The sequence below is a fragment of the Eutrema salsugineum genome, unplaced genomic scaffold, assembly GCF_000478725.1.
Source record: "Eutrema salsugineum unplaced genomic scaffold, Eutsalg1_0 scaffold_13, whole genome shotgun sequence".
Taxonomy (NCBI): Eukaryota; Viridiplantae; Streptophyta; class Magnoliopsida; order Brassicales; family Brassicaceae; genus Eutrema; species Eutrema salsugineum.
Window position 1 is genome coordinate 2,913,450 of NW_006256885.1, and position 27,221 is coordinate 2,940,670.

The following is a 27,221-nucleotide window of genomic DNA, read 5'->3' on the forward strand; positions in this document are numbered from 1 at the left end:
GTTTAAGTTTTAAAACCCACATTTTATGTTATGTTTTAGGCATGTCTTCACTGTGCGGAGTTTACCCTGAAAATTCAGGAGATGAACTGACCCTACTAAAAGAAGATTTTCATTGATCACATATACAAAACATACAAATTCAGATATTAGTATCCATTTTGGGCATTTTTGAAGTTGTAAATTTGTAATGGTGAAAAACATGGAATGATGACATTCTCTCTAGGATGTGACTGCTGAATCAATGAAGTAACATGAAGAAAATAATATAATAGAAATGAATAGTATAAAAAAGAAAAAAAACGAAGCTAAAAACAAAATTTATTGATCTTCTTTTTGATTTGATTGGTGGAAAATTATCTAGAGTAATTGCACTCTTGGCTAAAAAGTGCTATATAAGCTAACTTTTTAGACTTATATTTAAATGGAATTTTTAAAAATATTTATTAAAAATTTATTAAAGTCTTTATTCTAAAAAGTCCAAAAAATGTACCCGACAGAACACTTCAAAAGTTCAAAGTGAACCGGATCGGTCTCAAATCCTTTGTTTCGATCGAACCTCTAAAAAAGTTGGCACCGTAAAACCGTTCTTACCAATTGAAAAATCAAATGTTCCAAAAATAACACAGCAATCGTAGTGTGAGAGAGAGACTTGTTAGTGTATTTTTGTGTTTGCTTAAATGAGTTATAGAAGAAAAAACAAATAACAACAGATTATGGATTTGATTGGAACAGCTGTTCTGATGTAATAAGAATTTAGTTTGCTCTTTAATAATACTAGACCACACCAAAGACCGAAAGAGTGAAAAAAGAAAAGAAAACAAAACAAAAATAAAGATCTCTGGTTGACAAAAAAAAAAATCTCTCTTGGGCATTTCATCGAACACTTTGAATGCATGCTCCCACGCACATAAGAAAAGCTAAACGGAATCTTCACTGATCTGACCAAGATTCTCTTCTTCTTGTCTCTTCTTCATTTCCTTTTCATATTGCTTTAACGCTTCCTCCATCTTCATCTGCGTAAAACCCAAGTGTCAAGCAAAAAAAGATATAAAAACCACCACAGTCTAGGATCGAGGACAACATTTCTTAGAGGAAGACATAGAGAAAAAGAAGAAGAAGCTGACCTTGTAGCTAACTTCGATGCGATGCATTACGTAGAATCCGAGAGTTCCGCCGAGAAGTGTTCCAGCTATGATCCGTGCGTAACCCCATGTCAGCGAGCTCAACGCCATCTCCCCGCTTTCTTCTCTTCTTCCTTTGCCTAGACTCTACAAAGTTCCAATTTTTCAACTCTCAATCTCCCAGGCTTTAGATCTCCTTCACAATTTTCATTTACCATCAAATAGGAACCGTACCAATTGATTCGATTCGCTCCTTTTCGGTTCGATAATTTTCGCACCTAAACCCAGCTTATATCCGGTTCGGTTCAGATATGTAATAAGAATAATAAAATGGTGGATATATCAAAATGAAGAAAAGTGAAACAATTTTGGATGCAATAGGAAAGCTGAAAGATATAATTCTGATTATCTCATTTTCAATTACATGTACGTTCGACGAAGTCGGTATGATACCGTAGGACCGAGAATTTTGGTTCGGTTATAATTGTAGACAAATTTAGTTAATGGTTAAGCAAAAATATAAGCCCTTCAACCGTCCAGTTCAAAGAAAAATTCGGAAACAAGTGCCAAGTGATCGCTTCCCAATTCCTGAAAAAAACAAAGACGAAGAAGGCTAAAGAAGCATTAGGCACCATTGTGTTTAGTAACGAAACCAAGTTCACCAAACAAATTTTTAAACATACTTGACAAGGGAGGCCTCTGGTTTTGCAGAGAACATCGGTGGGAATTGTATCAAGAACTCTCGCAGGTACAAGACCATCAGAGTACCTGAAACCAGACATATGTGTTTCCAAATTGAATCATCAGCCAAGTATTTATATTTCTCAATTCGGTTTTATTTTTATTTACACATGTTATTACCAGAGGTAATCAACCGTTCCCAGAAATTTCGAGTGATACGAGGTTGCTAGAGGTTCACCAACAGAGTCCCTAGTATTTGTTGAGCCCTGTCGTGTACAAACCATGATCATATTCAGTTTTTTTATGCAGATTCGAAATACATATATAAGGACAGTTTATTTCACTCTTTCTTTGTAATGCATAGGCTGTACATCTGTGTATGTTACCTTAACTGAGGCATATGAGCTACGGAGTTTCAAGGGATGCACAGCCCAGTACGAGTTCTCTTGCCCGGTCGCGACACGGATCTCTTCGTTGGTCCAAGAGCTACTTAAGCATCTGAAGCCAATGAGTATCAAAACTGGTTTTAACTTCTAATATTTGTAGTTATGAGACAAAAGCCTCAAACCACAAGTGAGCACAATGGATATTTTCACCAGGCAGTCACTAAACAACCCTTAACGGCAGACCTGATCTAATCTTTCTTTACAAAATAATCTTACCTGCTTATCGAAGTTATTGTACTACTAGATTTTCTTCCTGTCTCAAGAACTTGGTTTGAATGACAATTTCTCTGGCCAGACAACTCTCTTTTGTCATGTTTCATAATATTCAGCTGAAAGATAGAAACATAATCCAACTATAAGAAACCATATATTAGCCGACAAATGAGCAGTTTAACTGAAGCAAGACTCTGTAAATTAATGTTCGTACCTCAGCGGACGCCAAGAAGTTGTACAATGGACTCTGCACGTGATTAGATAATATCAATTATAATGAGATAAACAAATCACACAATACCAAAGTGGATGCGTTATTTTTTAGTTCAAATGTACCTGGGGTGTGCTATTGAAATCTCCGCCTAGAACAATGGGAATATCACCCCACTTCTTAGAGAGCAAGTGAGCCTTTGAGCAGAGCGAACGGATCTATCAAATCAATATTCAGAATTAAGCCATGGAAACAATTAGGAACTCTGGCAAAAAACACAAAGCTATGTATTCACACGGACACTTACCTGACCCAGCTTCACATCTCCTCTACTTGGATTATAAAGAACGTGAATGTTACCCACCAGTAGCTTTCTTGACTTAGACTTCCGCAGCTGATAGAAGAACACCATAGAGCACTGGATCAATACCTAAGCATATATACATGAATATGTTAAAACATTATAAGAAAAGGATTGGTACCTCGAGAACAGAAAGTTGTGCAACATTATCACGCATCCCAAACCGGCTAAACTCAATGTTTTCCCTCTCCAAAACACGAAACCTTGTCAAAAAGAACATAAATCTTCAACAATATATACCGAGTTGATCATTCTGTCCGTTTTATCTTCACGCTGATACAGATTGAGTCAAGCAAACTTTTGCTACCTGTCGGCCTTCCAAAACATTGCGCACCCGTCAATGTTATCTCCAGTTCGCCGCTGCCATTGCAAAGCTTATATTTGTAGTCCTTCTATATAAACAAAAACAAAAACTTTGCAGATAGGCTTCATCAGACGAAAAGGTAAATGAAACCAACCAAACGATGTTTTTACATGTCATTCCACTCATTTTATCAACCTAGCAAATATCATTGATCATATGGGACACAAGGAAGAAAATAAACCTTGTAGGAGCCAGCATATCCAGCTTTCTCCATCATGCTGAATAGATCAAAATACTTGTCTACTTCCTACAAAGATCCGAACAACAACATAACTCTCTTGACCAACGAAACTTAACTGGAGAGAAAGAAAGAAGGAAAGTTTATATTACCTGCATACAGATTATGTCTGGTTTAAGACGAATCATCTCCTCACATATCAACCTTTTGCGGTAGCCCCATTTGAGGTGAGGAAAAGAGACATTGGAGTACAAATCTCTGTGATATGATGAATTTCTATCTCCCAAAATGTTATACGACACTACAGTGAATCTCTCTGAATCTATATATCACAAATAAACACTATTCAAGACGTTTTAAGATCTTTGAATACAATAGTTCATGAGTGAAGAAAAATCAATTCTATATAAGAGAGAAACATCATACTACCTTCGGAAACTGGAGAAGTATCTGAATCGATCCATTCACGAACAATCGTCCGAGAACTAGGCATTTGATCGGCATGTCGACGACGAGGAGGGGGGTTTTTCCATCGACGGCTATAAGATTGATTTGATGATGATTCGAGATGCGAATCGGACGGTCCAGATGCTGTGGAGCAAGAGACGGCGAAGTTTACATTATCGCAAGAGGAACGGGGAGATAGAGACGATAAAGGAGATCGATGAAATCCAGACGAAAGGTGACCACCGGAGGAGATTCGGAAAGCTCCGCTTGGCCGTGACCAATAAAAACCGACGCAACGCATTTGATTTTTGTGGAGATTTTGATACGAAATTCAGAATTTTTGATGAAATTGAAAACCACACACACACCGCTTGGCGCCCTTATGGATAATATCTTTTTTTCCAAGTTTCTTCTGAACCTATACAAAAATAAATACCATTTTGGACACTCCCTTGGCCCATTAGCAGGCCCATAGAAATATAAATTGGTTGTGTCCATTTACAGATATACTTTACTGATTTGTGTGTATTTTCTTAAAAAAATTGGTCGACAAAGGAAACAATCAAGAAATTTTTGCTACGATATCAATAAAGTATTTATCATTGCAATATTCTTCAAATAATATTTCGTAAATTTTATAAATAAAAAATTAAAATTACGCAACAAAATCAATCAACCAAACACGTCAAAGACTACAAAAAACATCACATTTAACCAAACCTAATCAGTTGACATAAAATTTTCGAGCATTTGGCGATACGGTGCGACAAAATAAAACAAATCGATACTATATATTTTTTAATCAGCATTTTTGTTAATTAAAAAAAAAATCGTAGCATGCTTAGTATAATGGCACAGTCGCTCTAACTCACTGAAACATCAATAATACTGTCTGTTTGTTTCTTTTTCGCAATCTTGCCTTTGACAAAGAAAAAACTCTATTATTGCATCTATATTATAATGTTCTTAAAGTTTTACTACTCCCTCCGTTTTACAAAGAGTGTCGTTCTGTTTAAAAAAATATCGTTTTAGAATTCCAATATAATTTTTAACATAAAATACCATTTTTAACCTCAATAAATTCAGAAAATTAATTATAAATATAATTTTAAAAGTCATTTTCTGCAAATTAATAAGAGTATAATAGACTTTTTATCTTATTTCTTAATTTGTGTGAAAAATGTCAGAACGACACTTTTTGTGAAACGGAGGGAGTATAAAATAATATCACAAGAATCCTGGAAAAAAAAACAATAGTTAATGAAGTGTATATGTAAATAAAACTTAAAAGTAAAGGATATAAACCGTTATTAATTGCATAATCTTATTTATGGAAAAAGTAAAATGGGTGTAGAAAAATTGGATATAATAAGATGAAAAACAAAAGAGAAGTAAATGAAACGCAACAACCAAGGGCAAAAAGGGTGCGTTACCATTAATTCAGGGAAAGCGAAATAAACCCAAAGCTCGTCTAACGAAGTAAGAGTAACTACTTACCAACTCCTCTCATTAATTACCCTTTTTTAACCTAATCTCTCCATCTCCAGTTTATTGAAGTCTTAAGTAGAGAATAGAAAACCAAGTGTCCGCTATAGCTATAAGCCTAGTTTCCAAACTTGTACATACGTTTCTCTCAATACCTCAATAGTCTGCTAGGAGTTTCCATTTTTTTTTGGGATAAACAGTTGGGAAATTTGCAATAAAGAAATTAGTAATAATTACATGTAGTCACGCATCTCAAGGATGTTATGTTAATAATAATGGATAATCTTTTTTTTTTTGGTCGAACTATAATGGATAATACCACTCCCTATCGACTACTACCTACTGTTCAGGTCCGTACACTAATTAACCTGTACAGTATTTAATTGGGTATAAGATCAATATTCTACTATGTTGGGATCATACGATAAAAACTTTTATTTATAATTTGATATACACATAGAGATACTTTAGTTATAAACCTTAAATTTTACTGTCGTATAGTAGAAAATACCAAAATTTTATACAAGTCATAATGTAACAAATTTTCCAAAATACTTAACAGTATGATAAATTATTGATGTCGCTTTTATAACCAGAGCAATTCTGGCGTGACTCTCTCCCCAACCTTTTTTTTGGTCTATAAAACATTTTCTTCCTCTTTTTCTCTTCCACTAAACTCATATCACCTTCGCCGGAAAAAATGGCTTTCCCGCGATTTCTCTCTCTCCTTTCCGTCGTCACTCTCTCTATTTGCCTTACCACGACTGATGCTTCCTCTCGCTCTCTATCCACCTCACACAAAACGACAGTGCTCGACGTCGTTTCTTCCCTCCAGCAAACACAACACATCCTCTCAGTCGACCCAACTCGTTCCTCACTTACCGCCCGAATACCCGAGTTCAAACCCGAATCCGACCCGGTTTTCCTCAATTCCTCTTCTCCACTCTCTCTAGAGCTTCACTCCCGAGACACTCTCGTCGCGTCACAGCACAAAGACTACAAGAGCCTAGTACTGAGCCGACTCGAACGCGACTCATCCCGAGTCGCCGGAATCGCCGCCAAAATCCGATTCGCCGTCGAGGGTATCGACAGATCCGATCTCAAACCCGTTGACATCGACGAGACCCGATTCCAACCCGAGGATCTAACGACACCTGTTGTCTCCGGGACGAGCCAAGGAAGCGGCGAGTATTTCTCACGAATCGGAGTCGGAACTCCGGCGAAGGAGATGTACGTGGTGCTCGACACCGGAAGCGACGTGAACTGGATCCAGTGCTTACCTTGCTCCGAGTGTTACCAACAATCCGACCCGATTTTCGACCCGACTTCTTCCTCCACTTTCAAATCTCTCACTTGCTCTGATCCAAAGTGCGCGTCTCTCGACGTCTCCGCTTGCCGCTCAAACAAATGTCTCTACCAAGTTAGTTACGGAGACGGATCTTTCACCGTCGGTAACTACGCCACCGATACGGTGACGTTTGGTGAATCAGGGAAAGTAAACGACGTCGCTTTGGGTTGTGGTCACGATAACGAAGGTTTATTCACCGGAGCAGCCGGTTTACTCGGTTTAGGAGGCGGAGCTTTGTCGATGACGAATCAAATCAAAGCAAAGTCGTTTTCTTACTGCCTCGTTGACCGTGACTCGGCTAAATCGTCGAGTCTTGATTTCAACTCGGTCCAAATCGGCGCCGGAGACGCGACGGCTCCGCTTCTCCGTAACAGCAAGATGGACACTTTCTACTACGTCGGGCTTAGTGGATTCAGCGTCGGTGGTCAACAGGTCTCGATCCCGTCGTCTTTGTTCGAAGTTGACGCTTCCGGTGCCGGAGGAGTGATCTTGGACTGTGGAACCGCCGTGACTCGTCTTCAGACTCAGGCTTATAACTCGCTGCGCGACGCGTTCGTTAAACTCACCACCGATTTCAAGAAAGGAACGTCGCCGATCTCTCTATTCGACACGTGTTACGATTTCTCGTCTCTCTCCACCGTGAAAGTCCCGACGGTGACGTTTCATTTCACCGGAGGAAAGTCGTTGAATTTGCCGGCGAAGAATTATCTGATCCCGATCGATGATGCCGGAACGTTCTGCTTCGCGTTTGCTCCGACGTCGTCGTCGTTGTCGATCATCGGAAACGTGCAGCAGCAAGGGACACGTATCACTTACGATCTAGCGAATAATCTTATCGGGTTGTCAGCGAATAAATGCTAAAAAGTGTGGATTATTATTATTATAGTTTTACAGATATATCAGTAAAACTTTTAGTTCTTGGTTCCTTTACAATGGAAAAACAAAATCTCAAGTGTGAATCCCATTTCTCTTTTATCTCTTCTTTTTTTTTAGTTTATTCAGAAGTTATTTCGACTTTTTATCGATAATATATAATAATAGTATTGATTATTATTAATACAAATTTGAAAAGTGTTGTTGTCTGAGCGAGAGATTTTTAGTTGCCTCTGTGTGAAAAGAACAAGAGAAAAAAAGAATCCCAAAAAAAGTATTTATGGTAAGTTATATATTGTTTGTATGTATCTCTGTGTATTTAGCTTGATTGCCCTTTTAGTTTTTTTTATGGTTTTGGCTGTATATATCGTTCGAGAATCGGTGATACTCTGTTTTTTCTTCATCTTCAATATGAAAGCATCTTGCTGCGTTAAAAAAAAAGGAATCTCTGTTTTTTCTTCATCTTCAATATGAAGGCATCTTGCAATGGAACAAAAAAAAAAGTTATCTATCCAAGGGTGGGCCTTATTGTAAGTAGAGAAAAGTCTTCGAAAAACTTTTGTTGTGGCCCCTATCTTCTAAACTGTTGTCTGAATCTTACTGTATGAAATCAATCAGTGAAAGTAAATTCTCTTTTGTTTGACTCAAATGTGAGAAGTCAAGTCAGGGTAGGAGTACAATTCGCCTTCTCCACACCACGATTTACATATACATGGAACTGTGAGTGATTCGGATTATTTAATCTAATCGCTCGATTGCTGATTAAAATAGTCTAAACACCATACCACGTAATCACGTATCCATAAATTTATATTATAATTAAGGAAATAGAAGACATACAATAAAGTTTTCAGCTAAAAGAGTTTCCACAATAATCACGGAAGAAACAAAATAAATGTGATAACTATGTCATTATGTGCGTAAGCTTTTACATGCAGAATGACACGTCTTGGTACGATAGACGAGGGTGGACTTTAGGGTTTACTTAACGACTACCGAGCAGATCATGTGGATATACAGTGAAGGACGAGTTAGTTTAGCCCGTTTCTGTTTTTTCGTCACTAAAGTCGTCCTTACCTTTGATTTCTTCTAAATATCCTTTTTTCTTTTTCCATAATATAGGGTGCTTCACCATTACAGACTGAGAATGAGATAAATTTATTAAGTTTTACAACTTCAAGAAAATGCCACATCACATATATTAAAGTTAGCTGACGTAAATATGGAACAGGTGACGGCATAACATTCTGATTCGAAAATCAAAATCCTGTTTATGTTTGAGACCAATCTTTGGGAAAATTTTAGAATTGTCGATTGATGTATTTGCTTATTTTAGATCAATCAATTATTTAATAACTATTCAAATTACTATTATTATTCAGTTAGACTCGACTAGACTAAAGAAATTAGTTTTAAAAGCAAAACAGGAAATTTAATGAAGATGAAGTTTTGTTCTCTTTTTTTTTATTCAACTTAAGGAAACGATTACAGAGGAGTTATGTATTTATACACAAAGCTACAGGGCGCTCCACTCAACCCTAATGCCAAGTGTCGCTTAACTAGAGGTCAATCAATGATTAACAAAACACCAAAGCTGTTGCTCGTCGGGATTGCTTCCTCCGTACCACTGCAGCTCATCGTCGTCTTTCTCATCTCTGCAGAGACTCTGGTTTTGTCGTGAAGCTGGAGAGATGACCGTTGGGAGTTGTTGGGCTTATTGGTGGGCTTAGTATTGTTTGGGCCCAACTCCTTTGCCGGTTTTGATTCGACGTCGCATTGTGATACTTCTGAGTGAGCTGGAGGTTTTGTTGTATTGATAGCCCCTCTCAAACTTGGTGTTGGTGGGTAGTCTACACCAAGTTTGTACCTCAAAGAACAGAACGCTTCACAGGGCAAGGACTTGGTAAAGACATCAGCCAATTGCTGCGGAGAAGGGATGTGATTAACGATGAGAGACCCCAAAGCAACTCTTTCACGAACGTAATGGTGGTCTAACTCAAAGTGCTTTGTTCTGCCATGGAAAGTGGGATTCGCAGTGAGTCGAACTGCAGAGAGATTATCACAGAAAAGTTCTGGAGTGGCAGGAATGGATACGCCTATCTCTTTGAGAAGGGAACTAAGCCAAGTGACTTCAGACGCAGCCTCGGACATTGTTCTGTACTCGGCTTCCGTTGAGCTCTTAGAGACTGTAGGTTGTTTCTTTGAGGACCACGAGATGATATTATTGCCTAAGAAGGTACAAAAACCACCAGTAGAGCGTCTGGTCTCCTTGCAGCCCGCCCAATCACTATCGCTGTACACACGCATTACACAGTCTGTTCCCTTGTTGAAGTTAATGCCCATTGTTACTGTCCCTTTTATGTAACGTAAGATCCATTTGAGAAGCATGAAGTCAGATATAGTGGGGGAGTGCATCTTTTGACACACATAGTTGACTGCAAATTGAATATCCGGTCTTGTCAGCGTTAGATACTGAAGCTTGCCTGCTAAACTCCGGAAGTATGTGGGATTGGAGAAGAGTTCATTTTGATGAGGAACTCGATCAAGCTGAATCGGAAGTGGAGTTGGCATAGGTGAACAATCAGTCATCCCTGCAATAGCCAGTAAATCCTCTGCATATTTTTGTTGAGAGAGGAAGAGCCCCTCTGAATGAAAAGGTGCTTGAATCCCAAGAAAATAGTGCAGCTGCCCCATATCTTTCATGCGAAAGTGCTTATTCAACTCGGATAGAAGGGACTGCAGAATACAGGAGCCACTGCCTGTGATGACCATGTCATCAACATAAAGAAGGAGAAGAATAATGTCTTTTTGCTTCGAGTAGATGAAGAGCGAGGGGTCCTTGTTGCTACAGACAAATCCGAAGTCCAGAAGAAATGAGCTGAATTTATCAAACCATGCCCGAGGGGACTGTTTGAGACCGTATAGGGACTTATTCAGTCGACAAACATAGTCAGGATGTGCTTTGTCTTCAAAACCAGTTGGTTGAGTCATGTAAACCGTTTCAGAGAGATCCCCATGTAAAAAGGCATTCTTAACATCCATTTGTTTCACATCCCAATCCATAATGGTTGCAAGATGTAGAACTGATCGAACTGTAGCCGTTCTGACAACAGGACTATACGTTTCCAAGAAGTCTACTCCCTATTGCTGATTATATCCTTTTGCAACCAACCTAGCTTTGAGTTTATCTAATGATCCATCCGCATGAAGTTTGGTTCTAAAAACCCATTTGCTACCTAGTATGTTCATGCCAGGAGCTCGGGGAACTAAACTCCATGTGTTCGTTTCAGAGCAGTTGGACATTTCCTCAGACATTGCATTGTGCCATCCTGGATGCTGCAACGCCGAGGCAACTGAACGAGGCTCTGGATATGCAGCCTATTGTGTAAGTAAGGCGTAACGAGGATTGGGTTTAAAAATACCTTCCTTGGCCCTTGTAATCATCTTGTGACCGGGAAGGGAGGGAGTGGTTTGTCGTGCGGTTAGTTATAACTCAAGGCGCTAGAGCTGTCAGTGGACAAAGGAGATGATGCAACAGAGAGTGAAGCTGGAGTTACCGGTGTAGATGAACGGCGAGATACTGAGGAATCTGTCCCAGAAGGTGAAAGCAAGGAACTGTTGCCTATAGGAACAGGATCTGTGCCTGCCGTACACCCAGAATTCCTGCTTTCACTTCTAGTAGACTGATCAGCTCTGATTGACTGAGAAGAAGGCCTGAGCACTGACACCGGACGTTGCAGAGGTGGAAAGTCAGAGTTTACAAAGATTGATGTTGAGTCTGTGGACTCTGCAGAGGGGAAGTAAGCTGACGATGTTGATCCGGTCGAAGGAATCTGTTCTGAAGAACTTACAGTAGCTGGAAGAAAGCTTTTTTGCCAAGCCTGAAGAAGAGGTGTTGATACTTCTGGGTGAGCATCCGGGTATAAGGTAGCAAAGGGATACACATGTTCATCAAAGATGACATGGCGACTTATTAAAACTCTTCCAGTGGTGGGAAGGTAGCACCGATACCCCTTATACTTGTCGTTGTAGCCAAGGAAGATGCACCTCAAAGACCTTGGATCAAACTTGTTCTTTGAGTAGTCTCGGAGTGTTGGATAACATGCACAATCGAAGACTCTGAGAGATGTGTAGTCAGGTTTTTTCCCATATAGTTTTTCAAAGGGACTTACAGACGATTCAAGAGCAGATGTAGGAAGAAGATTGCTTAAGAAGTTTGCAGTGAAAAACGATTCAACCCAAAACTTCAGAGGCATCTTGCTTTCAAACATCATTGATAATCCCAACTCAGTAAGGTGATGGTGTTTACGTTCAGCTAATCCATTTTGCTGGGGTGTATAGGGGCAAGAAATGTGTTGTTGTATACCAGAATATTGTAGGTGAGTTAAGAATTTCTTGCTTGTGAATTCCCCACCACCGTCACACTGAAATGTACCGATCTTACAGTTAAACTGATTTTCCACCATTTGTTGAAATACACAGAATGTAGCATAAAAGTCTGATTTATATTTCAGTGGGTAAAACCAACAGAATCTAGACCAATGATCTATGAAAACTACATAAAATCTGAATCCCTGACCCGAAACAACAGGTGCTGGACCCCAGAGGTCAGAGTGTACACGTTCAAGAGGCCTAGATGCAGAAAAAGAAGACTGATAAAAGGGTAATCTACTGCTCTTTCCAAGCTGACATGACTCGCACATCCGATTGGTACTGGTGCTTATTTTGATGGCTTGATTAGAAGAAAGAAGATGCAGAACTTGCTTATTTGGGTGGCCAAGTCTCCTATGCCAATACTGACGCAATGTTGCCTAGAGGAGAAGTAAGCTTGAGCCGGTTGGTTCTTCAAACGATAGAGTCCATTAGTGCTGCTTCCCGATAGGAGCACTCTCTTTGTGGTCTTGTCCTTAACAGTTACCCCATGACAATCAAATTCAAACGAACAGGGATAATCCGCAGTAATCTTAGATACAGATAAGAGAGGCTTTGCTATATTCGGACAAACCAGAACATCAACTAGAGGGAGCGTACCTGAAGTCGAAGCTAATGTAGTTGATCCGGTGTGAGTGATGGGGAGGAACTCTCCATTTCCTACCATTACTAAGTCGGAGCCGACATAGGACTGAGACTGCTGCAGGTGATGTGGAGAACTCGTGACATGAGCTGAAGCACCAGTATCAGGGTACCATTCAAGGCCAGAAGACTCTGTGACATCTGTTATTCGCATTGCAGCCATAGCTGAGGGACCGTCTTCATACTGATAAGCATTATCGAATCGGTGCCAGCATTTCAACGCAGGATGGCCCAACTTTCCACAGATCTGACAAGACACTTTGATCGTACCATCAGAGGAGGAGTTTGAGCTGGAGATCTGCTGAGGAAATCCTCTTCCTCGTGTTGAGAATGAGCCCCTTCCTCTGTTGGAGTTGAACCGACCACCAGAGTTATTTCTGTTGTTGTTGTTGTTGAAGGAAAGCGCTCCTGTCTTCTGAGTGGAAAAGGCAAGATGAGGAACAACAGTGAAGCTGGAGGCGTAAGACTGAAGCTTGTCTTCAAAGTTTGAAACTTTTACCACAATATCTTCAAAGCTTGGATAAGGGTAGGTATCCATAGCGTTTTCAATGACTGCAGTAATAGCCTGATATTCTTGGCCCAACCCATGGATGAAACCATAGATCTTTTCATTATCATCAACAGCACAACCGATGGAATCTAGCTGATCACAGATAGTTTTGACTTCATTAATGTAATCAGGCATAGATTTACCATCTTTAGAGACGGTTTGAAGTCTGCGTTGAAGGTCAAATCTACGGGAGGCTGAGATGTGATTGTATTTCCTTGCTAAGGCCAGCCAAACCTCAGTGGCGGTGTGAAGACCGTAGACCGAGCGCAGAGCCTCTTCAGACATAGAACCAAAGAGCCAAGCAAGGACTGTCTGGTCGTTTTGAAGCCAAACCAACAGTTCAGGATTAGGTGCTTCTGTGATGTTGTCTCCAATCCGAAGAACGAGTGAGGCCGGAGGACGGGGAGAACCACCATTAACATGACCAACAAGTTTCTGGCTAGATAGCCAGTGTTCGAACTGAGTCTTCCACAGGAGATAGTTGGAGGCGTTCAAACGAAGAGTCACACAATGAGAGAGATTTAGTGGTGACGAGAAAACGCTGAGAGCAGGCGCTGGTGATGATGAATAAGTGGTGGAGCTGATGCTGGCGTCGCAGGTGGAACTGGATCTCCATTCGCCTGAGTTCGAATCGTGCTCTGTGGAGGTCGAGGAGTAGTCTCCGGAGGCGCAACATTTGTTGGTGGCGCAACGTTTGACGTGCCCGGTGCAGAGGTTGGTGTGGAAAAAGCTGAGCTCGCCATGGGTCCATAAACGACCGGAGGCTCTGATACCATAAAAGCAAAACAGGAAATGTAATGAAGATGAAGTTTTGTTTTCCTTTTTTTATTCAACTTAAGGAAACGATTACAGAGGAGTTGTGTATTTATATACGAAGCTACAGGGCGCTCCACTCAACCCTAATGCCAAGTGTCGCTTAACTAGAGGTCAGTCAATGATTGACAAAACGCCAAAGCTGTTGCTCGTCGGGATTGCTTCCTCCGTACCACTGCAGCTCATCGTCGTCTTTCTCATCTCTGCAGAGACTCTGGTTTTGTCGTGAAGCTGGAGAGATGACCGTTGGGAGTTGTTGGGCTTATTGGTGGGCTTAGTATTGTTTGGGCCTAACTCCTTTGCCGGTTTTGATTCGAGGTCGCATTGTGATACTTCTGAGTGAGCTGGAAGTTTTGTTGTATTGATAAGTTTCAATCAAGTTATAAGTTAATTTAACTTGGGTATATATTCTATTCTATGTCGACGATCCAAGAGTTCGGAAACTACTCTTTGTATTCGCCGCAAGTCCTCTATCAAATTAGCTTGTTTGTTTGTACGTATTACAATTGGTGTGGAACTATTATGATTCCTTAGTGAATTATAGAATTTGAAAGCTCTTTCAGTTGTAACTTCTAGACGATAATCTTGACTTCTCAAAATATTTTTAGGAGACTACATTACATGTTAGACTGAGATATTCATGAATTCTTTAATATTGCTCAAACTTAATCATTTTTCAACTTTTCCAGCTAATCAATTCTTCGTTTACCTGATTAATTTTATGTCCTTGAGATATGATCCCATATATAATCGATGTTTCAGTTAAACTTAAATGTTTACCATATAATCCAAACTATCAAGAAAGATAATCGGAAAATTACACCAACAATTCCTTCCTTTCTTAAACCTATCGTTATGGAAAAATTCAATACCCATTCTTTCAAAGAAAAAAAAATTACCAATGGACGTAAAGGCGTTGGGGGTGGTGAGAGGTGAGGTAAGAATCACATGCAAGAGTGGCCCCCAATTTCATTATGCTCCTTTTGGACAACGCCATATGAATGCTGCCTATGCAATTTCTGTCTTCAAGATTTATAATAATATTCATATTCTACTGCATTATAACTTCCCATTACCAACAAATATTAAACATTATTTGTATCATGGTGACCATATATATATTTTTAACTGATATCTGAAAACACATGTATAAAACTGCGAGTGACGAGAAAGAAAAGAAAAAGAAAAAAAAAAGAAGAAGCTCCGATTACGTACAGTACAATCAATGCTAAAGGTTTCAAATCTGGTAATCACTTGTGATTGGCTTGTCCTTGTGTATTATTTCCTATAATTTGATTGCTGGTGTTTTCGAACATCGATTCTAGATTACTGATCTACGTCGTTTAATAAAACAACCAGAAGATAGTAAATGGTAACAAAAATAAAACGAACATAATTCACATCACAAATTGAAAAATAAAATGATTAAAAAAAATCCGACAATTTATGGTGAATATGGTCCATGCAACTCTATAGGTTGCCCGGCTAGGACGAGTTTTGTTCGACCTTGCTATATGATACATATAAACGCGGGTAAAGAAATACGATCGTCAAAAATTGTGGCAAGATTAATGTTGTATTATCTTATGTTCATGATTGCACACAAAATGATAAAAAGTATCTATGTTCATGTATTGTTTTCTGTTGGGGCTTACATTCAGGTTTGTAGTTAAAAGGTTCAGAAAAAAATCAGGTTTGCAGTTTAGGGAAGTCCCTATTTCAATCTCTCTTGCATTAATTCTCTTGCATTAAACATGAAAGCCTTCTCTCAAAAAAAAAAAATCTGGTTTGTATGCAATTGATTTGTCTGTAATAGTTGCGTAGTAGTGATGGATTAGCAACTATTAATTGCATAGAAGTGATGTATTAACAAATTTAAGGGTCGTAATTTGACAAAAAAGACATGAGAGTAAAGGAGCACCGTTGTCTCGTGGTCCTCATTACGAACGTCGGACCCACTCGAATCTGTTTGTCGGCAAGATCTTAATCCAACAGCATTATGACACGTGTTACTGTAGCCTTTGGATGTTGAGCTTCTTACCAGTAGTACTGTAGTACTATAGCTTCACATTAGATCCTGTGGTCACGTGGATAGTATACATGACGACAAATATTACTTATCATGCAAACTGCAATTATCCTGAAAATAGCACATAATTATATAAACATATTTCTTTATTCAAGATAAACTCAAAAAATTTTCATTTTTCTTTTAATAAGTAGAAGGTTTTGGACCTAAAACCTTTACATGACAAATTTGGATTCACTGTTTCCAATTTAAAGTTAAAATTTTCTACATTATTCAAACTAATTTTGAGTTATTCTAATATTAAATTTGTGCTACTATTGTAAATTTTAGGTAACATTATTTAATTTGGAACAATTTTTGAAGTGTGCTATTTTGGATAATGATCCTTTCATATATATTACCCTTATTCGAGTGTTCGTATGGATATATATTTCTTAGAATCACTCATTAGGCTGGAATTTGTAGGAAGACTTAAGTTTCAGGAAAGTTTTGGTGAAGTCACTGTTATACATTTAATGTTGTGTGGGGCTTGGTAGGGCTGGAACGGAGCCGGATATCTGAACTTTTCAAAGTATCCGGATTCGGCTCCGGATTTGACGGATAATCAATTTTATTATCGGCAAGATCTTAATCCAACAGCATTATGACACGTGTTACTGTAGCCTTTTGGATGTTGAGCTTCTTACCAGTAGTACTGTAGTACTATAGCTTCACATTAGATCCTGTGGTCACGTGGATAGAATACATGACGACAAATATTACTTATCATGCAAACTGCAATTATCCTGAAAATAGCACATAATTATATAAACATATTTCTTTATTCAAGATAGACTCAAAAAATTTTCATTTTTCTTTTAATAAGTAGAAGGTTTTGGACCTAAAACCTTTACATGACAAATTTGGATTCACTGTTTCCAATTTAAAGTTAAAATTTTCTACATTATTCAAACTAATTTTGAGTTATTCTAATATTGAATTTGTGCTACTATTGTAAATTTTAGGTAACATTATTTAATTTGGAACAATTTTTGAAGTGTGCTATTTTGGATAATGATCCTTTCATATATATTACCTTTATTCGAGTGTTCGTGTGGATATATATTTCTTAGAATCACTCATTAGGCTGGGATTTGTAGGAAGACTTAAGTTTCAGGAAAGTTTTGGTGAAGTCACTGTTATGCATTTAATGTTGTGTGGGGCTTGGTAGGGCTGGAACAGAGCCGGATATCTGGACTTTTCAAAGTATCCGGATTCGGCTCCGGATTTGACGGATAATCAATTTTATTATCCGGATCCGGATCCGAAAACTCCGGATATCCGGAGACCGAATATCCGGTTTGAACCGAAGATTTACGGATATCCGACCGGATATCCGGTTTCGTTGATTTAAAAAAAAAAACTTCAATTTTTAAAATTATAATGAAATAACATATATAATTAAAATGTATCATTATAGCAAAAATTACAAATACCAAAAATTTAAAAGCATTCAAGTAGCATTCAAATAACACAAAGTTTAAAAGTTTACATAGCAAAAGAGAAAATAGTAATAAAGTTAATTTATCTTCATATCCTTGTGTTAACTATTTTCATGGTATTCTCTCACAATCTGAAATAGAAAATTATCATACAATATCAATTTCAATCATGTGTAAAAGAGTTAAACCAAAAACAATTTTCAAACATAATTAAAACAAAAAATTAAATGCATATCCAAAGATTTCAAAATTTTCAAAATCTTAATAAACGGATAACGGATAACGAATATCCGATTTTAAAATTTTCTATTATCCGGATCCGTATCCGAAAACCGAATACTTAATTTTACTATCCGGATCCGGATCCGAACTACACGAATATCCAGTATTTACGGATCAGATAGGATCGGATACCGGATCGGATAGCGGATACCGGATAATAATTCCAGCCCTAGGGCTTGGAGTCTAATTGTATGAATATAACAACTCAAACAATCTGCTATAGAATACTAGAACTTCTATAAAATTATCTATTTTTCTAATCATTTTTTCTTCAATTGATAAACTTAATTTAAATTTAAAATATCAAAATATGAAACGAGATCTGAAAATAATGAAACCTCAGATTAACATTTATTATGAAACCGAACTAGTATATTCAGAAGCTGTTTAATAAGTTTAACCAAGGCATATCTGCGCAGAAAAATTTATACGAAAAATTCGATAATGTAAAGACAAGGCAGAATGCGACATTAAATGCGTTTTATTTAGCTGATTTATATAGTAAAGACTAAAGAGTGTCATGCAAATCCATTAAATTCTACTTACAAGTTCCAAGATGCACATCACATTGGATGCTTCTCGTGATTACTCTATTCACATTGGTTTCTTTACCTGAATGGCTGAATCTCGTTTCATAAACTAATTTTTGAATTGGGAGAAAATGTAAAATAGATCTTATATTAAAGAATGAACATATACATGAATGGATAGATAAACAAAGAAGGGCCTAACCAATTATTATAACGTTCGCATCTATGTTTGAGGGGGACTTTTATTTGGAAGAAAAAAGAGGATTGGGTCTCTGAAGCTAAAATATTGAGAGTGAAAATGAAAGGAATGACAATATAATATTGGATTTGTAGGAATAAAACAAAACTCAGATGACCACACACACTTGTTGGCCGGTTGACCAAAGTTGACGGCTGGAGAAAGACTCGTTGAAACTTCAAAGAGTCTGGTCGCCAAGTGGTGTGTTTGTAATCTTTTTTACTTCTTTCTCTCTATATTTCCTCGTTGACGACGTGAACACTTGATATCATTCAGTCTTTACGTATACCTTAGTACATAAAAATTCCTCAATTTCTTAAAGTAGACTTTTCTGTGGCTTTTTATATTAGATGTATATAGTGATTTGGATCCTCTGTACAAAAGATATCGTCATCCCAAAGTGTTTAAAATTGCCCAGAGAAACAATATGTAGGAGAAGAAAGAAACAAAACGACTCAAAAAAAGAACAAAAACAAAGAAGAAAAATGTTAAAAGGATGAATGATTAAAAACCACGAGGAAGGTTTGTGGTTGTTTCTGTCATCGGAGTCTCCTCAGCTCCGTGACTAAACCAAAAAATAAAATAAAAAGAGAAAAAACGTAAATCAAATATAATCAAAATCAAGCAGATAATGGACTTAACAAAATAAAATAAAATAAAACGGTGAATTTACCTGAGATAGCTGAGAGCAGACATACGGTAGAGACAAGTGAAGACAAGTACATGCAATCCTATTGTGTAGAAGAACGCAAATGTCCTCGCATATCTGAAAAAGATACCGAATAAGCGATAACCCTGTGATGCAGTTTGAAAATGGAGAAACTAAAGAACGAGCGGCTTACTTGTTTCCTAGAAGAAAACGGCCACTACTTAGCGTAATCCGATCTCTGATTCCCAAGTCTTTGATCCGTTGCTCTCTTTCCTGTTGGAGTCGAATTTACATTTTGATGAAGCTGGAATGGTTATTTACTAAGGCTTGTGTTGACAATAAGAAAGTTTTCTTTTAAAACCTTTTTTGAGAACGCTGCAAATGGGTTGATATCATCCTCGTAAATTTTCTTGTATTTAGATTCTACATCCGAGCTGAACCCACTTTCGAGATCTTCCACATACTGAGGTTGGAGAACATATCAAACAACTGTGGGGAAAAAAAAAACCCGAGATCGAGACAATGTAGAAAAGAAAATACCTTTTTTGATCCTCGGGAAACAACTTTATCGTGGTTATAGTCTTGGACATAACGGATTTTGCCATAGAGTTTGACGTTGTCAGCTTTGGTCTTCTCCAATTCGTCTGAGAGAAAGCCTATCTTCTCTTTTAATCGCCTTATTTCCTGCAATATTAAGAGAGCCCAGGATATTCAGCTCAAATAAATCTAACGAGAGAAAGGAACTAAAAATAGAGGAAGAGAGAATCTTCCAGTGCACTACTGTTACCTCTTCTGTTTCCCGCAACCGTGCTCGGAACCGATCTCTTTGGCTGCATATAACTTTCAGCATTGAGCTTTGATCTTGATCTGATGAAACATGTTTCTGATCCATAGGCTAATCAAAAGGAAACAAAAATGATAAATTACAGTAATTAGTGATGTGTTTGTTATTAGTTGCGTGGAATATATAACAGTATCTTGAGAGTACCCACATAGTTATATGACAACTTTCAGATATTTAGGCATCAAATTTCAGAGATCTATATCTAATTTTGTTCACGCCATAAATAAAAGGCAGAGTAAGCATACAAGGTAGACGGTTTGAAATGATCTAGCAGACAATGTAAAGCCATATGTTACTGGTTATCTAGATCTTAATTCTGAACCATTTGATCCTTTTTCTTTTCCTTCGGTGAAGTTTCTCCCCTTCAAGAATGTTGCATGATAAATTACAATACTAGGTCAGATAGAAGTACCTCAGACTGCTCAGGCACACCTGCTTCTGAAAACTCCCACTCATCAAACAGAGCACCTTTTCTCTCTTTTGAGCTATAACCCTGTGTAGCAAGTAAAGAAGGTTTTAAGTATAATCATAGTTTTTTGATCTGGTTTCTTCTCTTCCGTAGCGCATTTACAATAATTTTTGTGTATAGAATGAGAAAATCCTCATAATCTCAGAAAATGAATTAAAAAAGAAAGACACAGAAAACCCGTGAAAGGAACTCCTAAACCAACAAACACAATTAGAAGAGACACCTTAAAATGGTAACTAGACACTCTTACATACCTTCAAAATATCATCCTCCAACTTTTGAATCAGTCTTTGCTGTTCATTAACCTTAGCGGTTAGTTCTTCTCCCTTCGCTTCAGCTTTCTCAAGCAAGGAGGTTTTCTCAGAAAGTTTAACCTGGGATAAAAAACGGCATTAATAAACCAATGACATTGACTTGTGTATGCTCATGTCATTCAAAAGGGAAAGAGCAACGAAGACAAAGAATTCCAAATGGTGCCGGTTCATTCTGTAGAGGGTTATGTACCTTTAATTGAGTGACCTCATGTTCCATTTTTCTGTTTTTATCAAGAAGAAGCGACTCCATTCTGCTCATCTCTTCACCAGTTGTAGCAGCATCCCAGTCCTCAGCCTCAATTGAATTGTAACCTACAGCCTAATATGCAATAACAGCATTATACTCTACACGATAGTATCATTACGAGAAAGAGCAGGGAATGGATCTGGGCAACAAGTCAATTAGAAGGAGAAATAAGGAAGCACCACAAAACACCGTAAATGATATACCTGCAAAATTTTCACTTTTTTGCGCAAATCATCAACTAATTTTGCTGATGGTCTTTCTTGAAGTTCTTTCTTCATCTCTTCAATAATAGTATCCTAGTTGACACAGTTAAATGACGGCAGGTTAGCATTAGAAATGGAAAGCGATAAAAAAACTGCAAAAAAAAGAAGTAAAAATTTTCGGCATAACAGACAAAATATAGCACAAATTTCACCTTTTTATTGAGCAAAGAATTCAATTTCTTTATCTCGGCAACATGATGTTCTCGATCATTTGCTAAAGTTGTCTCAACGCTGTGGATCTCCATATTAAGCTCAGAAATAATCTTCTCTTTTGCAGTTAAAGAGTTCTCCAGCATACTATTTGAATCAACATTATCACTGCAGTGAAAAAGCACAGAAAAATCAAAATCAAAACAAAGCAACCACTTCGATAAGACCTTCGAAATTATGGTTCTTGTTAAATGGACGGATAAGCGTCAACTAACTCACCTATTCTTGTTTTCAGTATCTTCATTAGCTGTTTGCAGCTGAGAACGCAGATGTCCCTGTTACAAACCAATAACAAAATTAGAGTGCAAAACCCCCGGTTTATCTTGGGGCATTCCCTTAATATAAACATGACATCCAAAGAGCATTCTGTGCAAGACCTTTTCCCTCTCAAGTGTAAGGAGTCGCGTTTGAGCACGCTCCACTTCATCCATCAATAGACTAACTTCAGACTGCTTTGCCGCTGTTTCTTCATCTGATGTTTTAGATAAAGGTAATTTGTATTAATAAAACAAGGAAAAATGAAATGCGAAAGATTGAAGTGAAACTGACAAATTTTAGAAGGCTGACGTAAATGAGACTCTCAATTATGAAAGTACAGAATGAGTCACCAAATTAAGGGTCAATGCACAACCTGACTGGGCACGTAGTTCAAAAAGTTGGCTCTGCGCTAGCTCATGCAATTTTTGCATAGTGGAGACACTGTCTTTTGCTTGCCTTAACTGATCTTGCAAAGCTTGCTCCCTGTATATAAGGTGAATATGGAAAGGTTGGTGCTGGCTTGAAAACAACTAAACACCCGAAGCATTCACGGAAGAAAAAATATTTTACCTATCCTTTAAAAGCTCCAACGTTTTCTGATTTTCCTCAGCCAGATTTCGTTGCTTGATCTCAACAACCTCCTTAATTTTTTCTTCCATCTGAATCCAAATACCCACACGATATCAATATTAATCCTCGAAATTTATCAAAATCACAGATAGCATTTGTATATAGCTCCTCTTTATGGCTCAGTGTATAAGTTTACACAATTGATCTCCTGGAATAGGAATGCTTTACTCACAGTCACATTGGTTTAGTTTTGTTCCTATACCAATTAGAACACGAGGCAAAAAGCAAGCTGACCTGCTGCTCAAGCTGGCGGTTCCGTTCTTCTAGTCTCCTTATTGTGGCTTGTTGATTTTTAAGATGAGTCGCTTCTGTCCTAAATTCCTCAAGTTCAACTTTCATTTTTCGATTCTCAGATTCCACTTCAGATAATTTACGATCTTGCTCCTGAAATACAGCAAATCATAAGTTCAGTTGCATATCATTCAGGCTAGAGGACTTAAGGTTCCTATTATGTTAACATTAGGTAAGTGGAGAATTACAGCAATAGAAGCAAGAGCAGGAAACGGATCTGGGGCTTCATATAGTTTCTGATAGATGTTTAGGAAAGCATTCTCCCCAAACTTGGCCCTCTTGGTAATATTATCTACTTCTTCTTGATATCCCTTGAGCAAGGAATTAAACATACTAAGTTTATCCTCAGGCGACGCTTTTTTGAAGTCTGTTACCAAGATAAACCATAGAATATGTTAACATCTCCCATTATATTCATATGAATGGTGTAAGAACCATCAATTCGCGCTTAGGTAGAACTATATAGGTCTCCCCAGGGTTTAAGCAATACGAAAGGTGAAACAAAAAGTACCTCGAGTGCTCTCTGCAAGCTTTCGCCGATTCTTCTGGCTGTTTTCTTGATTTTCAGCTATTCTAAGCCCTTGCTCGTCAAGCAGACTTTTCTCCTTCTCCAAATCAAATTCTGAGACAAATAGTTCAAAGACAGGTGAATCATTTGGGAATAGCCTTTTTCTATGATGAGACTCAAACCAGATGAACAGCAAGCAATCGTAGAACAAGCTATCGAATCGAGGCTTGTTTCCATGTCACAAATACAAAATCCAAAAAAATCGAAAACCAGAAAATGAGTTGATATCTTATAAAGCAATCAATGGAGACTTCTCCATCCGATTACATTAAACTAACATTGCCTTCTCCGGAATATCCAATGGCAATCTCACTACGTCTCTACTCTAATGATTTAGCCTTACTTCACTTCAACGGAATCGAAAATAAACCAAACCACGAATTGCTCCTCTACTACAACAAGGCTCCCCCCATCAGCTAATCAGCTTCACCGCGAGTCGAAGCAAACGAATAGATAGCTCGATATGAATCTGAAACAAACCTTTCCAAAAATTGGTGACGACAGGAATAGGAGACGAAGAGGAAGAAGAAGAAGAAGGAGGAGGAGGAGTTTTATCTCTCTCCGATCCATCTTGCAAGGCCTCCATTGATTCTCCTCGTATTCGGATCCCGATCTCGCTCTCCGATTAACACAAGCAAGACTTCAGTACGAAGAAAATTTATGGGAAGTGATTTTTTCTTTCTTTGAATCAACAAGTGAATGAATTAAGAGAATTCCCCGAAAGTTGTTTTGTTTTACTTCTGGAAAATTTTCTACTCCGATCAGATCTGCTGGTACATTAGAGTTTTGGTGGTAAATTAGTAATTTAACACGTAAACGTTCCTGCTTTTGTATGCGTGTGTCTAGTTTGGTCCTTAATTAACAGGTTTCAAGTATTTCAGTAGAAGCTATACGAAGTCCAATGGGTCGATACTTGGGCTGTTTAAAGGCCCAGCTATATGACGAAAACTTAACTTCTTCCAATCCAACTATCCTTACTGTCTTGAAAATTAATTTAATGCTTCAAAATATTATTACAAATAAATTCCATAGATATTTCATTAACACTAAAATTATGAGTTTATAATTTTCCTTTATTAATTTAGCATTTATAGAATATATATACATATAGATACATAAAAATATTTAGTACATTTTTGTATTTTTAAAGTGTTTTTTATGTTAAAGTATTTCTTATAATGATATTAATTATATTGATTAAATCAAATCTAAAACGCGTCTAAATAAATCCCAAGAGATAATATATTCTAAACTTAGAATAGAATCCCAAAAGTTGGCTATTATGGTGTTTATTATAATTTAGAATAGGATCCCAATAGTTTTTACTATTATGGTGTTTATTAAATACAACTTGCCAAAAATAAGTTCGGAATATAATGTAGATTCCATATTAACAAAATATTTTATAAAAAATAACTCATTTTAACCAAAAAAATCCAACAATGAACTAGTTTAAGGAGTGAATAAATTAAACTACTCATCTTTATGTTCAAATATTTTATTTACAACGTTTCTGGATTTTCCTTTCACTGCAATGTACTAAAATCTAAATATCTGTGTTGTCTTCAATTGACACCATTCATTGGCGGAGCCACATTAATCAAGGTGGGGGCGAATGACTCCAGTGAAATTAAAAAATTACTGTATTTTTTAAAAGCTTTATGTTAATGCCCCCATTCATAATATTTTATATATCTTCATTTGTTACCAGCGGAAAAAATTTCTGGCTCCGCCACTGCCATTCAACTTCCATTCCTAAAACTTTTCACACCATACAATTGCTTTTTCAACCTTCTAAATCTATTAAAATATATTTTTGATTTTCGAGCACCGTTTTAATTACCAGAAGAATCAAATACTTTACAATGGAAACAGAATGGAGTTCTGGTCTTTGCAGCTGCATGGAAGACGGCGAAACTGGTTAGAATGCTTTAATAAAAAAAATCAATCGATCGAATTGCTAGTAAATTCTTATACACAGTTTCGTTGTCATTAATTTGGTAATGATTTAATTTTTCTTCCTTTTGTTTTACGTTGGATAAGCTTGCCTCACATGTTTCTGCCCGTGCATCACTTTCGGGCGGATCGCTGAAATTGTCGACGAAGGAGAAACCAGTAAGTCATATAAAGTAGTATATTTTAATTCGATCCTTTGATATGATTGTATGTATTCATGTAACGTGTATATATATGTATGTACGTAGGTTGTGGGAAAAGTGGGATATTTTACGGACTGATATGTTGTGTCATTGGCATGCCATGTTTGTTCTCATGCACTTACCGGACCAAGATGCGAGATTTTTTTGGGGGCTTACCGGAGTCTCCAGCTTCGGATTGCATCACTCACTGCTTTTGTGAATGTTGTGCTCTTTGCCAAGAATACCGTCAACTAAAAGCCCATGAGGTTGACCCTTCTCTTGGTAAAATGCATTCTCGATCATAACACTTTTTATTTTATTTTTTAATCTCTCTCTAAGATATTGATTCTCCTCTATTAGTTATTTGATGTTGACTTTTACTATTATTTTGGTGTATTAGGATGGGATGTCAATGTGCATATGGCGCTGGCTCGTCCTAAGGATCAGCGCATGACTAGTTGATTTAAAAGATATTTGTTACTACAGTATATGTTTTGCAATGTGATTTAAATTAATAATCATGTGGATTAGTAAATTGAGCACTCTCAACTGTAGCCTTCTGTATTTGGCACATTAGTTAAAAATTATTTAAGTTTTATTGATTTTTTCATGCTCATATATGTATAGCAAAAAATCCGAGAATAATTAAACTTTTAAACTGGGTTAATGTGGAAATAATGTCCAAACATGATCACATATATATCTCGGTGTGTCACGTTTGGACAGATCGCTGAAATTGTTGACGAAGGCGCGACAAGTAAGTCGTTCATGGACCATAACATACACCAAAAACAAACACTAGTATAATATTCTCATATACTCCTCATTTGTATAAAAATACGAATATTAGTGTATATGATCAATATCATGCAGGATGTGCGACAAGTGGGTTGTTGTATGGAGCGATATTTCTATTCGGAGCACCGTTTGTGTACTCATGCATGTTCCGGACCAAGCTGCGAAACAAATTCGGGTTACCGGATGCTCCGGCTCCCGATTGGATCACTCATTTATTATGTGGCCATTGTGCACTTTGTCAAGAGTATCGTGAACTCAAACACCGTGGTTTTGACCCCAATATTGGTAAATTTCATTATTATCATTCCATTTTTCTCATTAAGTTTGGTTTTAATGGTTTTCTTCTTAGAAAACGACCAATGCTGGTATAAATATTATTGGTGCAACAGGGTGGAAGCAAGCACAGCAGCAAGAGATGATGGCTCCTCCAACAGGTCAACGGATGATAGGTTGACTTACTATTTTTGTTATTTCTGTCTTTGTTTAAAAACTATTTCATATTTCTTTGTTTTTTGTTACTTTTTAGAAAACCTCATGGCCGAATATAAATGTAAAGCAGCGATTTCATGCTAGTGCCAGCTTGAATTTGAATTTCACGTAATTTTTTTGTCTTTCCGAAATATGAATAAATTTCTTATAACGAGGTCGACTTAATTTTGTCAAAAATAAACCCCCTGTCTTTGTAATATTCTAATATTTCAAACATAAAGACTAAAGATGCATTCTTTGTAAAACAGTTTTTCTGGTTTGCATTATATTACAAAGTCCAATGGGTCGATACTTGGGTTATTTAAAGGCCAACTATATGTCGTAAACTT

General features: G+C 37.4%; 5 protein-coding genes across 5 annotated transcripts; 2 read left to right on the forward strand and 3 right to left on the reverse strand.

The window, feature by feature from the left end:
- Window positions 1–711: 711 nt before the first annotated feature.
- LOC18023692 lies at window positions 712–1,384 on the reverse strand. Its single transcript, XM_006406533.2, has 2 exons — window positions 1,125–1,384; window positions 712–1,013 (listed from the first exon to the last, which is right to left on the reverse strand). The coding sequence occupies exons 1-2, from the start codon at window positions 1,230–1,232 to the stop codon at window positions 918–920; spliced, it is 204 nt and encodes a 67-aa protein (XP_006406596.1). The 5' UTR covers window positions 1,233–1,384; the 3' UTR covers window positions 712–917.
- Window positions 1,385–1,493: 109 nt separating this feature from the next.
- On the reverse strand, window positions 1,494–4,392 carry LOC18023694 (carbon catabolite repressor protein 4 homolog 3). The gene is made up of 13 exons (XM_006406534.2): window positions 4,005–4,392; window positions 3,728–3,897; window positions 3,579–3,644; window positions 3,341–3,393; window positions 3,155–3,236; window positions 2,980–3,066; window positions 2,798–2,890; window positions 2,676–2,708; window positions 2,465–2,577; window positions 2,189–2,300; window positions 1,983–2,068; window positions 1,805–1,889; window positions 1,494–1,709 (listed from the first exon to the last, which is right to left on the reverse strand). Exons 1-13 carry the CDS (start codon window positions 4,321–4,323, stop codon window positions 1,650–1,652), a joined length of 1,359 nt encoding a protein of 452 aa, XP_006406597.1. The 5' UTR covers window positions 4,324–4,392; the 3' UTR covers window positions 1,494–1,649.
- A 1,737-nt stretch (window positions 4,393–6,129) lies between these two features.
- On the forward strand, window positions 6,130–7,921 carry LOC18023695 (protein ASPARTIC PROTEASE IN GUARD CELL 1). Its single transcript, XM_006406535.2, has one exon. The coding sequence runs from the start codon at window positions 6,208–6,210 to the stop codon at window positions 7,714–7,716; it is 1,509 nt and encodes a 502-aa protein (XP_006406598.1). The 5' UTR covers window positions 6,130–6,207; the 3' UTR covers window positions 7,717–7,921.
- An 11,115-nt stretch (window positions 7,922–19,036) lies between these two features.
- On the reverse strand, window positions 19,037–24,233 carry LOC18023696 (protein CASP). The gene is made up of 19 exons (XM_006406536.2): window positions 23,948–24,233; window positions 23,411–23,521; window positions 23,088–23,266; window positions 22,843–22,992; window positions 22,549–22,637; window positions 22,352–22,461; window positions 22,098–22,192; window positions 21,940–21,995; window positions 21,663–21,828; window positions 21,451–21,543; window positions 21,191–21,319; window positions 20,941–21,060; window positions 20,630–20,710; window positions 20,161–20,268; window positions 19,914–20,057; window positions 19,735–19,836; window positions 19,567–19,646; window positions 19,398–19,490; window positions 19,037–19,289 (listed from the first exon to the last, which is right to left on the reverse strand). Exons 1-19 carry the CDS (start codon window positions 24,051–24,053, stop codon window positions 19,229–19,231), a joined length of 2,073 nt encoding a protein of 690 aa, XP_006406599.1. The 5' UTR covers window positions 24,054–24,233; the 3' UTR covers window positions 19,037–19,228.
- Window positions 24,234–26,292: 2,059 nt separating this feature from the next.
- LOC18023698 (protein PLANT CADMIUM RESISTANCE 4) lies at window positions 26,293–26,857 on the forward strand. The gene is made up of 3 exons (XM_024159982.1): window positions 26,293–26,362; window positions 26,479–26,688; window positions 26,793–26,857. Exons 1-3 carry the CDS (start codon window positions 26,293–26,295, stop codon window positions 26,855–26,857), a joined length of 345 nt encoding a protein of 114 aa, XP_024015750.1.
- Window positions 26,858–27,221: the final 364 nt, after the last annotated feature.